This window comes from Amphiura filiformis, chromosome 15 (genome assembly GCF_039555335.1).
Source record: "Amphiura filiformis chromosome 15, Afil_fr2py, whole genome shotgun sequence".
Classification (NCBI taxonomy): Eukaryota; Metazoa; Echinodermata; class Ophiuroidea; order Amphilepidida; family Amphiuridae; genus Amphiura; species Amphiura filiformis.
Window position 1 is genome coordinate 52,659,240 of NC_092642.1, and position 20,020 is coordinate 52,679,259.

Sequence of the window (20,020 nt, forward strand, 5' to 3'; positions counted from 1 at the left end):
GTATACGGCCACTATAAACAGACAAGGATTAACGATACCGTTATTCAAGGAAGTGGAGTAGGGTCATATAACTCTCCGAGCTCAAATTTGTCACTGTAATAACACATCAGCTACAAATATGGTACGGTACTGTAGCAATAAATGTTAAAAAGTAGGCCGGTATCGTTTCGACGGCACACTATTTGAAACTGGCACCATATTTGTGTCTCCCACATTGCATTGCGGTGACCTCGAACACGCTGAGTTCAACCACCTCGGATTCAGAATAGCGCTATTGGTCGCCACTATAAACAGCCGAGATAACGGATATGTCACATTCCAGCCTAATCCCATATGCGTATAAAGATACCGTATAAATACCGTACACCACTATAAACACGCTCATTCACACAATGACTGATCACTTTATTCCCCATCCAAATACACTCCTCTACATGCTGCACCAGGGCATCCTAGTATTACGTAACAAACCGGAAGATGTAGTTTAAGTCTAGACAATAGGCGGATTAGCGGCCATTTTGTCTTCTACATGATTTTATTCACGTGTCCTTATACTTAGTATATAAGTTAACAGGTTTACAATTTTAAAATTATATTTTGTGTATACAATATATTCTGTAGTAAATCGATCAAATGACAGTGATTGTTCAGGTATTATATGCTTGATAGAATTAAATTGTCTGACCAGCTAGTATTCTCCTCCGCTGTCATTGTGATTCCAGTCACTCCACGTACCGTGTTGCGAAGGTGGAGGAGACTAAAGCTGTATTAACGGAAACGGAAGGGGTTAAAAATGATGTAGTTTAAGTCGAACAATAGCGTGACGTAGTTTCCGGCATTGTTCCTATGCACTTTCACCCTCCTGGCTGCACACATGAAGAACTACATTGCAATATGTGACTGACTGGTGTGAGCATTTCCACCAGCCACATACACTTCTTGTGCCCAGGCTTGGGCTTGTGCATCTGAGTCAAATGAATAGAGAGGTTCTTACCATATACAGAAATTTGGGATGTATATGAATTTTGAAATATTAATAAAACATGGATATAATTATCCAGATGTGCATAATAAGACTCGAAAGCTAAATCATTGCTAAATATATGTTGAAATTAGTATTGCACAGTCTGGCTGTCCATACTGTACATAGACATAGTTTTTTCACTTGCATCCCAAAATATGCCACCTTTAGGCTGCGTTCACATAGAAGTATACGGTATTCGGTATTCGCTATACGAAATACGCTCATTCGTTCAGGCTGAGTTCATATAGGAGTATACTATGTGAACTCAGCCTGATCGAATGAGCGTATTTCGTATAGCGAATATCGAGTATGTCAGTTTACCCATTTTCTTCGTCTTATCAAATGCTTGTAACTTTACTTCTTGAGTTCACATTGCATTCAATGAGGTGTCATAATGTGCAGAATTAGATAGTGCATCAATTAAAAAAATGAATTTGCCCACATATGGTTTAGGTTTTTAAAATTTGGACGGTATACGCTGCACTAAAAATCGAACATGCGCGATTCCCACTATACTATACTATACGCAGGTATACGGCCTTTTCGAATAGCTCTTATGTGACCCGGTACTATGAAATTACCTTGCTCGATTTAATCTATACGCGTGCACCTTCAAAACGTGCATCGTATACCCGAATAGTATACTTCTATGCGATCGTAGCCTTATGTGACCCGGTACTATGAAATTGCCTTGCTCGATTTAACTATATACGCGTGCACCTGTAAAACGTGCACCGTATACCCGAATAGTATACTTCTATGTGAACGCAGCCTTAGGCTAGATTCACTATGACCACCAATATTTGATCTCTTTTTGTACTTGATTAATTAATTTGTTTATACCCATAATAGGACCCATACATGACACTTGAAGTCCCAATTTCCATACCACTACTGGACCAGTACCCGTACTCGAGTCCCAATTTCCGTACCTATACTCGTACCCGTACCCATGGCTCCGTACCCGTACTCGCACCCTATTTTGGAATGGACCCGTACTGAATACTCATGGCTAGGGATCCGTACCCGTATCCTTACCCATGACCTGAAATCCGTACCCATGGCCTGGGACCCGTACCCGTAAGTACTCGTGGTCCGGGACACGCACCCGTACCCATACTCATGGCGGGTCCTAATGGCAATACTACAAGTATGACTGATTACTGATTTCCACAATGCACTGGATTCATAAATTAATATTATGTACTCTCACTGGGATTTTAATTTCAAAAAAGTACAAATTCATGCAAATTGGGCTATCAAGTTGACAGCTGGTATCATGAGCATATAAAACGTGAAGTGACTCGAAATGACTCGACAAAATATATCCGACTCGACAGAATGGCCTGACTCGACTCGACTCGACTCGACTGAAAACTTCAAATGACTCGACTCGACTCGGACTCGAAGCCTTCATGACTCGACTCGACTCGAGACTCGAGGGCTCGATGACTCGACTCGACTCGGACTCGACTTTCAGTGACTCGACTACAAGTCTGAATACATGTAACTCATTTAGTCAAACAGTTCGTGTGGCATACCCCCAATGGCAGATTCAAGTTTTTGAAAAGGGCAGTCAAGAACAATTTATTACCCCGAACGGCAAATGCGACTCCATTGGTCATTCTGCGGGAGCCAGATGGGGTACCACTTTTGGAGTCAGAAGTTTTCGAAAGTGGGGTCAAGAAATCCCCACTATTTAAGGGGAGGAGTAAGATAAATAAGGCCCCCTGTTTCTGTCCCTGACATACCCCGTGTAGTGAGGCCGTCAGGTAAATATCACATAACCGTCATCTTTACCCATCTGGATCATATACTGCTAAGTGTTGTCCCCGGGGGGTGTTGTCTTTGTACAAACGGGTTTTTTTTTTGAGATCCAAAATATTCTACATGTTCAGTGGCGAATCAGTGTCAGTGGTTTGAGGGTTACAAAGACAACAAATCCCGTTGAGCATCATTTTGGTCCTGTGTTACTGAGATAATTGGACGCGAAGCGCAAACAAAATCAACTGCACTCTATTTAAGGGGGCACTACACCCCTGCCCAATTTTGTGCCAATTTTAGCATTTTCTCGAAAATTATAGCGTATTGGGGACAAGTAAGATATGTATATTATAGGGGGAAGGACTACAACTACTGCACTGGAACTTTTATTTCAGCACAGACAACAGATGTGGAGTTACAGTCAAAATGAGGGAAAACCAATATTTGATCAATAAATCAATAACTACTTGCTTTGAGTTGCTGAATTTTCAGTACCGTAGTTGTAGTCTGTGCCCCTATAATATACATATCTTACTTGTCACCAATGTGCTATAATTTTTGAAAAAATGCAAAAATAGGCACAAAATTGGCCAGGGGTGTAGTACCCCTTTAAGCCCAAAATTAATGTGAGTGAATTTTGTGTTTACCAGACCAATTTTAAATGTTACATTCTTTTTACCCAAAATAAAGTTAACATTTTGTGTTGACCAGGTCAATCATTTGGAAAGGGTTGGCTACAAAACGATTCTCATTAAACCATCTATGCACAGTTTTCACCTCGATACACCTGAGCACACAATTTCGCCCAAGAGCTTCCAAGCAGCGAATTGTCTCTTCACAGTCTTAGATTACACTGAAAGGTTGAGTGCATAGCATCATAAGAGCTGTGTGACCACACTGATACTGACTGTGACAAAATGTTAATGTGTTTACCTCAGTTAGTTAAAAAAAACCACATCAGAGGAATTCACTTAGGGATTCAATCATGTTTCACCGTTGTTCATCACCGATTAACAACGATGCGTCCACGTCGTCTGAATGGTTTACTTCGCGAGGGCAGCTTTAGCTGCCCGAGCAAAGTAAACCACTCAGACGCGCCGGACGCGAGTTGTTAATCGGTGATGAACAACGGTGAAACAGGATTGAATCCTTTCAACAACGAAAACAAGCTAAAGATCGTATAATTCACATGATTATTTCCCCGATTATTTCATGAGGAATGTCAGTTAATCATTGACAGTCAGCCTTACAAAAAGATCGTTGATTTGATATCAGCAATAAAACTGAATAAAACGGCAATCTTTATCCGATACTTCCAAAATACTGAAGCTTACTGAATTCAACTTGTAAGCGTCATACGCACACAGATACGCTTACTGCAAAAGTGTGGATTCATCACGGATTAACAACGGTTGGCTCCTGTAAAAAGTATAGGAAGAGTTGTTGAGCTTGTGTTTAACGATACACAAGAAAGTACAATTTGCGATAATCATGATAATTATTAGGTCTCCACTTCTGCACTAATGGGAGGATGAGCTAGTTTTTGCACTTAAAGTGATAGGCCTAATCATTAATTAACTTGGAGCCAGACTCCTACGTGTATAATATTCCTGTGAGGTGTCTACCATTCCCAATGAGATTATTTACCTTCCCCCGCACACCGACATCGCCTGGTTAATAATTACATTGTACAGCAGAGACACTAAAATGAATACACGGGATCGATACACGTGAATGTGCTATGCACGATGTGATATTCAGACGATAAATGATGAATACCTCCCGTAATTCTTTTATTCTAAAGAAGCCATATTTTTTTCCTTGCACTTGAACATATGTGTTGAAAGGATATGATAGTAGTTAGCTTGCGTATTGAGAAAGAAGCGTGCGTATTGAGCTCAAAAACTGACAAAAATTTTGATTTTATATGTGCCGAACTATAGCGCAGCGTAGGCTAGCTGCACTCACTCGTGGAGGCAGTCTAAAAGCAGATGACCTTATATACATGCTCACTCACACACAGAGAGCTCAATTACCAGGCTATTGTCGGTAACCTTAGTCGGCTCATTATGCGTCCTATAATTTTATAAAACCATTAAACGGGTCGGAACAAAATGGCCATGCGTGGCTGTGGATTCAACCTACCATGGCGATTTCGGGGTATCGGGGCGATGACACTGTGCCCCGGGACTTTCCCAGTATAAGCCGGTACCCATTTACACTTGGTGAATTGAAGCAAACGGGACACACCGACATCGCCTGGCTAATAATTACTTGGTATAGCAGAGATACTAAAATAAATACCCGGGATCGATACACGTGAATGTGCTATGCATGATTGATATTCAGACGATAAATCTTTGGATACCGGGGTAGAAACGATGAATATCTCCCGTAATTGATTTAGTCTAAAGAATCCAGATTTGGTTCCTTGCACGTGAATATATATGTTAAACGGATATGATAGTCGTTAGCTAGCGTCTTGAGAAAGAAGCGTGCGTCTTGAACTCAAAAATTGACAAAAATATTCTGATTTTATATGTGCCGAATTATAGCGCAGCGCTTAGGCTAGCTGCACCCACTCCCGTGAAGGCAGTATAAAAGTCAATGACCATTGACCTCAATGGCGTATACATGCTCACTCACACACAGAGAGGTAATTTACCAGGCTATTGTCAGTAGCCTTAGCCATGTCCCTCGGCTCATTATGCCTCTCAAAGGTCGGAACAAAATGGCCATGCGTGGCTGTGGATTCAACCTGCCATGGCGATTTCTGCCATGATGATATCGGGGCGATGACACTGTGCGGGATTAAGTGCCTTGCCCTCCATAAGACTAGAATCCGCGACCTTATGATTACGGCTCCGATTACTAACTGCTGAGACACCGTGCTCCGTGAAAATTATTTTCTGACATACAAAACACACTAGAAATAAATGTTTTGCCCTTTTTGTTTTTTAAATAGTATGGTCTATGTTTATATACTCGTATGAATGATCAGGGCCACATTTTAAATTATTTTGTAGCAGTTTTTTCACACATTTTTACTTCATAAGTCATGCATTTTGTCAAGTATCGGTATAATTATTGTTATTATAAAGGCGCTGCCATAACGCGCGCTACAAATCCGGCTTCATTATTATATTGGCAATTTAAAATGTGCATTAATCAGAAATAATCTCCACCAAAACGTCATTAACAAACAAAAACAACAAGTCTGCGTCAATAACAACTCATGGTAGTCATTTCATGCAAGACATAATCCATGAAATTCAAAAATAAAAATTGTTTGGACCTTGTTAATACACATTATGAATGATAGGCTGGTCATAATACTTAAGAAGAAAATTTAAAAAAAAAGATCAACCATAATCAGTCAAGTATTTATCGTCGTGCCCAGTGGGCACACAGGTTGAAGTTCGACGCTGTATCAACGTTGATACAACGTCGAAATCCTAACATGTGCCCACTGGGTGTTGCTTTTCCAGACCTTGACAATTGATTATTATTTGAGTGACAATGTATTTTGTTAAATTTCCGCTACTTTCACTAACAAATTTGAATGTATGCAACGTAATAATAACTGACTTAAAAGATTGATTTAACCCTGGAATTATGGAAAGTAATTAGTCTAGTACAGAAATCTTCTATTGAAGGATTATACAGCTTTATTTATGCGTAAGCTGCTTTAAAATTCCTCAATGGAGTTTTATCATTAATCATATATATATCTTATAAAGATTTACGTACTAGTCCGAGTCCCCTTATTTATTAATTAGAATCCTTCTTAAAGACGCATTTTACAAGTGTCTTACCGTGGACTTCGTGATGTAAATGTATCTATTGACGCTTATTATCGTTATACTCCACATTGAACATGTACAGCTAATTATGCAAATAGATGCAGCTGCAGTACAGAATTTTGGGTATCGAAGAAAATAGCAGCATCCAGGTTTCCTATTAAATAATATAAAACAGAGAAAAAGAGAACGACATTAATTACGGCGGTATGTAATGAAAGTTAACATTATTATGGATTATTTAAGGGAGTACTACACCCCTGGCCAATTTTGTACCTATTTTTGCATTTTTCTCAAAAATTATAGCGCATTGGTGACAAGTAAGATGTATATTATAGGGACAAGGAATTCAGTAACTCAAGGCAAGTAGTTATTGATTTATTGATCAAATATTGGTTTTCCCTCATTTTTGACTGTAAATCCACAACTGTTGTCTGTGCTGAAATAAAATGTCCAGTGCAGTAGTTGTAGTCCTTGCCCCTATAATGTACATATCGTACTTGTCACCAATGCGCTATATTTTTTTAGGAAAATGCAAAAATAGGCACAAAATTGGCCAGGGGTGTAGTACCCCCTTAAACACTTTTAGTTTTGAGACAAGGCTGCTGAGTTGATGTTCATTGTTTGCCGCACACCTGTACGAGCCAGTAGTATCAGGGGGATGACACTCACCTCATTTGCATGGCAAAATTACCCGTCTCCTCTGCAGCCAATTTGTTTTCGCTCCATCGAAATCAAGCTGGTCACGGAGGAGACTACCTTCCTTTGTGTTTGTTCATTTGTGTATGGAGAGCCTTTCTTGGAGTCCATGACTTAGGCTACTACGCTCTCAGCTAGAGTCCGACGCTGCATTGTACTAGAAATACCTTTTCTGTGAAATCGCTATAGAGCCAATCGGGAACACGTATTCAATTTATAAATATAGCATTAAATTAGTATCACATAGTGGCCTCCGTGCAGTGGAAAACCTTAATTCTTTCATCAAAAAGAAATGAAAATGACCAAAAAAACCGGATCCACCTGTACGCCTATAAAATGGGCACAGAAATTTGTCTCAAATATGAATGAATTTTAAGAAACATACGGGATATGATGAACCAATGACCTGACGCCATGATAGCAGGATCTATTAGTTGTTTTATATACAATGCATATACCGTGTTGTCATAATACCAATATTTGGCATAATATATAACGACTAATATTTAGTATTGTAAATATGCAGTTCATATGCACAAACGAACACTGATCTTTATGATATTCAGGTTGTTGTACATCTCATATAACATGTCATATAGGAGGTCATATGTGTTGACCTTCTCCTATTGTATTTGTTCATCTGTGTATGGAGAGGATTAGCGCCATTAAACGCCATTAAAACTCCATCAGTATTAGGGCGTAGTTCAGTGAACTCACCAGATTGCTATTCCAAGTACTTTGATAAATACAGATAATATGTATTGATGGGTCGAGGCGATTGCATTGAAAACCTAATACATTATTCATAACAGTTACGTAATCAATCGATAGTGCGGACACTTTTCATTTGCAAACCACCAAAATTCGTGATCTTTTAGCGTTGGAAAAGAAACCACGTGAATAGAGTGCCCTCTCAAGAATATCAACTCTCTGGTAGTATGTCCTTCGTGAATGGCCCATCGTGTCCCCATTCACAAAGGATATGTCATCGGCATACTATTGGTTTGAGCAGATGAGTGTGAAACACAAAAAACCAACGCAGCAGCCAGAACGTCTCGAAAATACCAACAGGTTATTATATACTATATCAACAAAAGAGGGCTAAAATTTGACCCCAGTGGTAGTCTAAAACTGATGTTGACAATATTAGTTACCTTTTAATTTACCTGATTTATGTTTGCTAAATGTGAAGTAAAGCAGTCAAGCTAGGTGGCAACAAAACATGTTTACCCAAATCGATATTATTCAGAACGTGGCTAGATACGAGCTCTGTTTTGTACGTGGAAATTACTTTGTGACGATCCTAACCATCGGCGGTTTGCTACGCACTGCGTGGCGATCCTCCAACGGTGGCGTTCTTCCACGCGCGTGGCAATGGTAATACATACTTTTCTATTCCTGCAGATACTCAAGAAGGAATATTAGAGTTCAATATTTGGGTCTGAAGCCTGACTTTTCATTTACCGTATTCGTCCGAGTATAGTCCCACGTTCGAGTATAGTCCCACCCCCCATTTTTCGAAAAATTCCAGAAATTGCAAAAAAAAAAATTTTTTTCGGTTTTGGAGTGTCCCTTGACCTAGTCCTGAATGCTAGGCCCATTCATGGTTGACCTAAAAAAAAAAAATTCAAGCTATTTTGTATTTTTTATATGAAAATTGATACTTTGTTTTCATGTCATACTCTATTAATGATATCAAAATGCATTCAAATTCAATGCATTTTGAAATCATTAATAGAGTATGACATGAATACAAATTATCAATTTTCATATTTAAAATACAAAATATCTTGAATTTTTTTTTTTTATTTTTTTTTATTTTTTACATCATTTCAATATTAATTTTTTTTTTTTTTTTTTTTTTTTGATTTTTTTTTTTTTTTTTTTTTTTTTTTTTTGTTGTTGAAATTGAGTATAATCCCACCCCCAATTGTGAAAAATGTTCACCTAAAAAACGGGTGGGACTATACTCGGACCAATACATTATGGTCGCTTAGTTATTCATGAAACTGATCAAGTTCTATTTTTCAAAACTTCACCTAAATTGAAAATTCAATACTTGACTTCATCTGAATTTAATATAATATATATTTCAGCCACATGAGACAGCCAGACTAATATAATCTTTGAAAATGTATCTTTCAATATTTCAACTAAAATTAACTACCGTAAAAACTCGATAGTTAGCATAATGTGCGTTTACTTGTTCGTTTACAATGTATAACTATGTGTATCGATGATTTGCTGAAAACCCTTTACACTTTTGTGGATGGGGCTCTTCATGTTTGCATGTTTTAAAAGTACTCGATAGTAAGCACATGTGCTAACTATCGAGCTTTTACGGTATTCAATAATTGATATACATATGAACCACTTGTGATGGTCAGACAACTAAACCCAATTAGAGCTATTGTAATCAAATGACTTTGAATCAGTAAATCAAAATGACGGATTGTGAGTAATTGACTTCATTCTTTTACTTGACGTAATAGAAATTTTGGTCCTTTATGCATGTACAAAGATGAAATGACATACTCGTTACAAAAACAAATCAGCATGGAAAACATTTTTTCGTCAGAGGCAGATATTTGGTGTATTCAGTGTCATAAAGCTACAAATAGACGATCTTTTAAATTCATTTTTAAATGGCTTTTTCTTTTTCAACCTTATTGTTTGTATTTAAAATGTTCACACAATCTGACAATGTCCCAAATTATACCTAATGTGAATCGAGCCATTTAACATGTGCTTGTAGGAAAACGATTTTGAATTAAACATATTAATTGTGATATTTTAATTCCCCTAGAACACCACAAGTCCAAAATTATAAGTGGGTTTTCTTTTATTTTACCTCATTATTTCCTTAAAATTACTCGAAAACCCTCTTCAGAGTTGTTACTGATATACATTTCATAATTTTGGGCAAAGAATAGCCAAATAGTTGAACGAAATCGTATTTGCACCAATATTTGACTGAAATCGTATATTAGCATTACCGCCCCTTCGTGACTTTATTGCAAGCCAAATTGCTGCTAAATGTGAAACGAGATTACTTGAAATATATATTTCAAGAGTTGAACAAGTTTCAACTCTACGAATATATTTCTGAAATATGTCTATCTGATTGGTTGATGGTCAAGAGGATTACGGCATCCTCAAAGTCTCTTGCTGTAATTCTCTAATCGATATCTATTATAGGACCGATCTTTTGAAATCCATACAACCGTGTCAAATGAAATAGTCTCGGATCATAATTTGTGCACGATACAACGTTGATACGTCAGATTTCGGAATTTTATTTAAAATAGGCATACATTACCTTGAACAGGTTGAATGCTGGCAAAAGTAGATAAAATAACTGTGGGTCGAATTTACATTAATCAGTGTCCTGGGCCAGGATAACATTTAGGACTCCTTCGCATTCTAAAACAATACTTTACCAAATGTCCTTGCATTCATTTTCTCATTTAATTTATTTTTATTTTTATTAATTTCTTTATTCACTGCCTGTGGTCAATCCGGTATTGCCAAATATTTCTCGTCCATTACCCGTGTTAATCTATTTATTTATTAAAATGCACCATCTATTAAATTCCTGTAATACAATGTATAGGCCTAGTGTATTTGATAACAAAGTTGTTTTTATTTTTGATTGGAATTTGGGGTTCCATAGATTTACAAGGGGTCAGTTTTTACACGATTTCATATATAAAATATGTTTGGGCATGGCGGAATTAATATATGATTAAAAATAGACATACTCTTAGGCCCCCTTTTTTAATGTTTGTACATTATTAATATTAATATTAATGTACAAAATGCAAACAAATGTATATATATATTTGATTGTTTTGTAAACATTAATTTTGATGTTTATTCATAATTATGTCTGGAAAGTCAGGAAAAAAAGGAGTATCGATATTTCCTGGGAAAGTGGATCAGATGAGCAGTGAGTAAAAACATTCGCTCTAAATGTTCATTTGATTTTTATTTTTTTATGAATTTATTAGGCCTACTGGTAAAGTGCAGAAAAAACCCCAAACGCACTCTAGGATTTTTCATCAGCAGCAGTAGAAATTTCTCTTGCATAGATTTTCGGGCGATCTCGCTTGGATTTAGCAAACAATGAACCGTTCACTTGTACATTTGTAGGTTATGTTTGTAAGCCTAAATATCATATTATTTGCATAAAACAAACTTACCATCACTACAGCATTGGAATGCTATTGCCTGCCAGGCATTTTCCTTTTTCTGGACGTCTTTATAATAGTCCCTTACTTTTATGTCATATAAAATGGGTACGCTTGTACCGCACTAATAACGTTTTCTTTCAGTTCGTTATCAGCCATTTTGGAACTATCCAGGTGTATTTTGCACAACTGTGCAGGTTAATTTTCATTGGGGATTTCTGAAATCATCGTTCGTCGAACGATATTCAGGTGACCTCGAGCCTTTCATATAAATCAATAGTATCTCGCTATCAGTTGCGCGATATTTGATCCGACTCAACTCGGCGTGTCATCATATTTTATTCGTTGCCGTATATATTTTGACGTCACAAAAAGTATTCGACAACGAATATTCGCCTTCGAATATTCACTATGAACCGACCCTTACAGATTTTTAAATATTCAATTTAGCTGAAGTCATCTCAACCGTCTTAACTTCCAGGGCAATAAGCTTATAATTGCCTCAAACATTATTTGATTAATGTATAAATCTATGTCCTAGCGGTAAGAGATTTGCTGATAAATATGGGTGCTATTGAATACTAAAATTATTTTTTTAAATTCTTATACTCAAATTAGTTAAAAGCCATATATTGTTGTAAATGTTTTGGAATTACATACGTAAAGCCATTGTCATGATCATGGTCCATTATTTTGAATTCAAAAGTCGAAACAGATTTATTAATAAATTGGGGTATTTTTAATTTATATGTTTTTTACAATCCCATTCAATGTAGATGTAGAAGAAAATTTAATCTCCTTTTAATTTAATCTCAAAGTGTTTAATATAAAAGTTAATATGGACAGGATATATTAAAAATATCACGTGATTGTTGTTCTGATTTTCACCTCCAGTAGAGGCTAATGCTTGAGTTTTACTCCAATCAAAGTGGTAGTCTACAAGCAAAGATATGTGATGCAATCCTAGTTTTGAGATTTGGGCCAAGTAATGTTTAGAAAAATAATAGGGGTAGAAAAATCTAAATTGATTTTTTTTGGTGCAAAAATGGAAGAAATAAAAGCATTCTTCTTTCAAATGAAAATATGTTTGAGGAAATTCCGAAGGAAAAAAGAAAAGTTACCAATTATGGTAAATTTGGGTCCGTTTTTATGAAAGAAATTGGCATACTGATGAGTGGCAAATGCAGCAAACACTAGGTCCCTGTTTGGCACATTCCCGTACAAGCATTTTGAAGACCCCCCCCCCCCAGTAATTTCAAACACGAAAAGAAAACTAACGATTGAAAAAGATAAATGGTTACACTGTGAAGTGCTTTATTTAGGTTATGTGTTTTGTGACCGAATAACAGATGATGTGACATGATATTCCAGGCAGGATGAAGCCGATGACCCCAATATTGCGTGGACACCTTCCCATTAATGAACCTGTAAAATCATTAACTTTAAGTGCTAACAGCAAAGGAGCCGCAAAATATGTATTATCAACTTTTCCACATAAAATAATCTACAGATTTGATCATTTTAGACAAGTAGAAGAAAAGTATGTTCTTTTCTGCTTTAAATTTTGAAAATCAGATTAAAATATCGAAATGATATATTATCTTAGTAAATTTTTCATTTTTACAGTCATGACTCGACATTATGGCAAACGTTTACAGCAATATGAAACCTTCTAGTATGATATTTATGTTTGAGAAGATTATGCCCATCTATACGTGCAAAATTGCTTTGGTGATATTCGTTTGAAGGTTTGAAGAAATTGACGTTTTTTGACACGCAATTTCAATTTTTGTGGCTGGAAATCTGCATATTCAACCATATATGTATGTAGCCCAAACACTTTTATGTCCAGCCGGCGTATTTAAAAAACAACAACACTGCACTAGTATAATCTAAATGCGGATACGCGCCCTAGATGGAATATTAGCACATCGTTGTAGAGACATTTTGTTTCGGTGAGAAAACCCAAATATATGTTTTACAATTAGAGAATAAAGGTATTGTTTTAGCCCCTGGAGTACATCTATCGTCTCATATAACACGGGCGACATCATTATTTTAAAAACACTTCAATTCAAATAAAAATATCATAAGTATTACCAATTTTAATCAAATTAAATCCTACATTTTGCAAGGAATTATACTTAGGGCTTAAAATCGATCAGTCCCGTTGTTGGTATGCACCTTCGATTGGTTTAAATAGCGCGTACGCGTATCGCATCGATGCACATGCGCTAACCCGTGTGATATCGTGCCATATCACAAGGGTAAAAACCAATAAGATTGCAGGAATGTTTTCAAGTGTTTAAGAATGCACCATATTGTGGTCGATTATTGCTACAGATTTACATGAATATCTTTAAATAATTACCAATAACATAAGATGCGTCCACAAACGAAGTCACACAAAGATCTGCAATAGCCAGGTTGAAAATGAATGTATTTGCTATGTTTTGTCTTAGTTTCCGATGTACCAGGATGGCTCCCATTACCGCAATATTTCCTATATTTCCCCATGCCATAGATATGATGAAAAAAATGACAAGTATCACCTTAGCTACAGGATCAACATTAATGTTATCTTGATACACAAATCTAGCATAAATATCTTTATCATCATCAATTGCTGGCGACGTGGGTAAAACGTGAGTGGTAGTCAGGTGGTCACTAGTAATGGTTACTAATTGAGTGATAGTAGCGTTCATTAAGGTAGTCGCCATACTCTGAAAAACAAAAAGAGAGAGATGTACAAATTGTTTTTTGTGAAAGGAAAAAAACACACCAATAAGGTTATTTCTGATTAATCTAATGGATTGCCCATTTAAGTGTTTAGTACAATGTTCGGAAGAACTCTAGTATTTTTAAGGAGATGACACACACGCAATCTATTTTTTTTTTTTCAGTGTACCCGGATGCTGGAAGGTCATAACTTGTCTATCTGAAGTGATTCGGACAAAGACGCGTTAAAGAAGTTTGGTCCAGAACTGTAAGTAAAAACAGTCGTGCATTAGGACAGTGGCACCCAGTCGGAGGAAAAAATTGGGTTACCAATAACGGCGAGCAAAACAAGCTAAACATTTTTGAATAGTCAGTGTCTGTTAGATGACACGTCACCACATTGGATATGAGGCTACCACACTTCACTGTTATTTGTTTTCTATAGATCAGTCTGGTAAATCCCACAGCCTTAATTATTAGAGTACGTAAAACTTGGAATACGTAAAATAAGTTTAACATTCCAAATATTTCTTTCCTTGAAATAATACTGTGTACCACTTCGATGTGAACGTCAAACTGTCATTTGGGATATGGTTTTAAGGCATATAAGGCGTGGGACATGAGCCGTATTTGTAGATTGCAATCTTTCAAATGCAATACATTCCACTCACGTTAGGTACGCGCAATACGACAAAAACACAATGTCGTGTCGAGCATTTTGTTACACTAAAATTATACTCTCCTTCTTTTTACAATTTTAACAAAAGTGAGATAGGTTTGCTTCAAAGTATAGCTATCACATTTCTCGGCACGTTTGGTAAGAACTGCAATGTTTGTCATGATTACTAGATCGGGGCGGGAACTGTTGCATGTGTTTGAATAATCATGGTTTACTTTTCTTCTCTTTCATATAACTCTTGAAAAAAGGGGGTCATTGGGAATAAGAATGTCAAAAAAGGGGTCATCGGGTAGAAAATTTTGAATTTCGTTCGATCTTTCGATCGACCATCGATGCTTGGTCGATCCTTATTATTTATGAAATCAATTAATTTACTGTTGTTTATTGCTATAACATATGAATGTTTGCCTTTGGAATTGAACAATATAAATTTAGCATTAATTACGATTAATTAGCTCAAAAGCCAGCATTAAAGCAGCATCGACGGTCGATCCAAAGATCGATCAAATTTGGTTCTGGTGCCTTGATCAAATACGAAACGGTTTATTAACAACAGCCTAGTTTTGTCCAAAATAATTGAATTAATGTTGGGGCTTTTAGCTTCTAAAACCACATTTCAGGTTGTAGAAATGTTTGAAATGTTTGACTTTGTTAATAACACCGTCATTTTCTCATAACAAGTTTAATGATACTATCAATATGTTTTTTCCAAGCAGTACCTTTGTTCAATTTGAAGGGCTAGAAACTTTGGGTGCTGGCGACTCTATCAAGAGGAGTGTCCTAACTTTCATCTGGAACAGGACTGGTGGTGGTGGATGCGATATCGCCATTTTTGACGTCGCCACTGGATTAACACATAATCATGAAATCTTCACAAACAATTCTAAATTTGTTATGTGGTGTCAAAGCAAAAATTATCTTACTCTAAAACCGTTGGGGTACGACAATGTACCACACTGTAAGTATGTTGTTTTTCAACTTATAACTGCTAACCGTATATTTTGAATGGGGCTGTCAGCCTTGTATTTTCGCCAGCCTCGAACATCAAGTGTCGCGTGACCTATGTCGCCTGTCTGGAAAAGGATCTGCATTGTTGATTTATTTACGCGCCGACACGAGTTAGATCTTTACTGATGGCTGTTTCTCTTCTCCCTCTGGAATTCAATGATTTATTATTCGTATCCTGTAAAGATGTCTTTAGTCCGTTCGTATAAGGCTGCGATCGCATAGAAGTATACGGTATAGCTACGCTATTCGCTATACGAAATACGTTCATTCGTTCAGGCTGAGTTCACATAGTATACTCCTATGTGAACTCAGCCTGATCGAATGAGCGTATATCGTATAGCGAATACCGTATATCGTATACTTCTATGTGATCGCAGCCTTAGTGGCAATTGCGATTGGATAAACGCAGGTTCTACAACAAGAATATTATGTTTTACATAGAAACCCTTTTGATCTGCTAGTCTGAACTGTATTTAAATTCCTCAAACAGAATATGAATATAGCCTTGTCTTGTCTTCTTAAATCTGCTACTCATCAAAAAGCTACGTAATAATAATAAGTTTCAACTTTCAAATGTATGCATTCTATGTTTGATGATTGATAACTAAATTCTTGTACACAATTCAAATAATTCCCCTCCTGTCCCCAGGCTGTATCAAAATGATTGTTCTTCGACTGTTTCAGTTTTGTGGGATTTTCTTAGTCACGTTGCTGAAATATTTTGGCAATTTGGTTTATATATTCAAATTGCTAAGAATGTAAGATTTAATAAGAATTTTAGCTGATGATAATAGTACATGTTTAAAGTTTTAAGGAAGTACTTCTTTTCACGACTTTATCAAAATGGTTTTGTGGCATATCCTTGCTAGTAATAATAATGATGAGATTTGAAAATGCAATGTGTAAAAGCAGTTTTTTTACATTAAATACCAAAAATCAATAATATTTGATATTATTTACAGGCCTAGTATTATACTTCAGTATATTTTTCGAACAAACTTATACAACTTTGTGAGACAACAAATAATTTTGCTTTTCAAAGTGGGAAGCAGGGACTGTGTAATAAATCTTGCTAGTAGTAAACGAATAATTTTGTGTTCTCTGTGAAATTCACGTTACCACCTTCTTTAATTAAAATGACAACATTTCCAAAATCTTACTGCAAATTCCAGCTAATTCAACAGAAGAAGTAGAATTTCAATCAGTAAAAGGTGCTAAATAAGGTGTGTGAAGGAAATCCATCCCATCTTTGTGTGGAATGTTCCATCCCAATCACATGCAAAAGATGTGGTATGTATCAGTAGCCGATGTTTCACTCCATCTTTTTACTATTAGAATTATATACTAAACATATCAAAAAAAGTAACTAACCCCATTAAATAATCATCATTATTCAAAAACGAGTAATTGTATTAAAAATATGGAAAATGCGTTGGAAGCAGAATGTATTTTTGCACATTTTGACACCTCATTTGTAGCAATTGACTAATATAAATATTGACGTCACAGCGTACATTTAAATCAGTGTAACCCAAGATTTGAAAGTTGCAGTAAATTGAATTGATTTTGTATTCAGTATAATGGAAGGAAATCTGTGTAATAATATCTGAGTGTTTTTGTATTGTATGTAAGTGCAACTTTCAAATCTGGACCTCACTACATTAAATTGACCGGGATGTATTGTTTTCTGGGCTATCGTATCAAATTATTATTATCTTGCATCATTTGAATTTAAATTTGTTGTTTATTTATTTTGTATTTGTAATTTTGTAATATTTTGATGTCTTTTAATTAATGTAAAACTTGCTCAATTTAGCCTTAGGGCCACGATCCTTTTTTTTAATAAAATGAAATGAAATGAAATGAGGTATCAAAATGCGCAGAAATAAATTCTGCTTCCAACGCATTTTACAGATTTGTAATACAATAGCACCTGTTTGAATAAGGGCCATTATTTAAGGGGGTATTTACTTTTTTGAGATGTTTATATGTATCCCATGTCTGTAATGATGGAGTAAGGATCGGGGCTGGCCTATCAAGGTTCTGGTTTTACTCTCTGATGATTGATCAAAATTCGATCTTGCTCAAAAATATAACTTTTATGACTCGAGGTAAAGTTGCTGCAAATAATAATGACACGACTGTTGAGTAAACAGGAAACGTAGCAACAAAATAAGTCAAGTGAACATGATGTTGATTAAATTGTGCTCTCATTGAGTAATCATTCAATCAATATTAAGGGAGGTGTAAAGAGCGAACCGTGGTTTGGATTCCAGACGGAGGGTGTCTGTAAGAGGCACAGCCATCAGAAATTGAATAACTGAGATCGCGCGCCAAATAAACTTACTGTAGTAATTTTCCAAGTCTCTTAAAAAAAATAGGCATAGGTAGGAATCGAATCCGGCACCTTTCGGTTCTGAAGCAACGGATAGTACCACTAAACCAACTTCATATCTGCACTAAAACCTTTGATATTGATTCTTAAAGGAAGTCTCCGCCAATCACAACATTATGCCTTATATGAAAGAAAAATAATTATCAAGCACGAATCACATAGTTTTAATTAAAACAAACTCATAGTGACCATAAAAACGAATAAAAACATCCGACTCTCAACACGCGATATTCAAAATTCCCGGGCACCGAAATTGTCGAGTGCAATGACGTCCCAATAATACAATGAAGGCTGACGACAATTGAGCACAAACAATTATTACGTCATTGCACTTAAACTATTTCAGAGCGGGAATTTTGAATATCGCGTGTTGAGAGCCGACTGTTTTATTAGTTTTATGGTCAATATGAGTTTATTTTAAATAAAACCATATGATTCGTGCTTCATAATTATTTTTCTAACATATAAGGTATAATGTTATGATTGCCGGAGACCCCCTTTGATAATGCTTCACGGGAAAAATCAATACTAATGTACGATGTCATTCAAAATCAAATAGAAGTCCCACAACTAAAGTAGCAATCGATAAATCTGCTCACTCAATCATCAAATAATCAATCGAAAAATAAATAAATAAATAAATAAATAAATAAATAAATAAATAGAATAAAAAAAAATAAAAATAAAAATAAATAAATAAATAAATAAATAAATAAATAAATAAATACATAAATAAATAAATAAATAAATAAATAATGCAAAAAGAAATGATCAATTATCTATTCTAGGCCCTACGCTGGAAAAATAAAGCAGCATTAGAAAAATGATAGACGCACGGTTTCGAACAACCGACGCTCAGACCAGCAACGAATAAATCACAACGCCTTGGACCGCTCGGCCACAGAACCACACAGCCTACTCGATGTCAAAGAATATATTAACCTCTAACGCTACGCAATATTGTCACATGAAACGGGCACATGTCTGCGGGTAAAGATTCTGCATAATAGAAAGGCGCACAATGGGTCTATCCCTGAAGTCATATTAAAGGCCCATTCAGTGATTTGCTCATCCGGACGATCGTAAAAATCATCAAAATTCAGATTTTGGTACCTTTGTAATTGGCATAGATGTGCTAACATAGCCTGCTAGTGGTTCGGTCGAAAGCCGTGTATTTTAGACAAAATAAAGCATTTGCATGATTCTGGACTTTTGATACTGACAGTACAAAAAGTCCGACTCGAGATCGAAAGAAGCTCACTCTCCACGTACCAATACGCGGCTACTACTTATTACATCAGTAGCTACTATTGTAAACAAAAATACACAATTTTAACTGTTTTTCATATTTGAATTGACCGTTAGTTTGCCTCGGTGACCTTTAACATGTTTAATTGCTTATTTTGTTTTCTACTACAAAAATTAAGCGTCTGTTTTAAATCAATTTAGACTCTACTTCCCCGTGTTAGAAACACTGGACTAGGAAGTTTTTCCAGTCGATTGGTGGCGCACTGTACGAAAATCTCGATTTTCTCAGATTTTCTCGAGTCGATCTGAGTTGAAGTAGAAAACCTTTCTAAAACTTCTGTTTTTTGACTAATTTGTCAATGTATTCAGGGGAAAAGTGGTTTAATGAAATTCTGTAGACTTATTCTTTATTTCTAAGCAACTCTGACAAATTTACATTTTTTTTAATGTTCCTGTGAAATCACTGAAAGGGCCTTTAACCAAAGTCATTGACAT

The 20,020-nt window shown here is 36.0% G+C and overlaps 1 protein-coding gene across 1 annotated transcript in view; it reads right to left on the minus strand.

Moving 5' to 3' along the window:
• LOC140171833 (melatonin receptor type 1B-like) overlaps positions 1-14,100 on the minus strand; it is a 29,899-nt gene extending 15,799 nt beyond the window's left edge. Inside the window, 2 exon segments of the mRNA XM_072195164.1 lie at positions 6,604-6,745; positions 13,849-14,100. Of these exon segments, the coding sequence (XP_072051265.1) occupies positions 6,604-6,745; positions 13,849-13,994 (288 nt within the window). The 5' untranslated portion in view covers positions 13,995-14,100.
• Between the last annotated feature and the right edge of the window lie 5,920 nt (positions 14,101-20,020).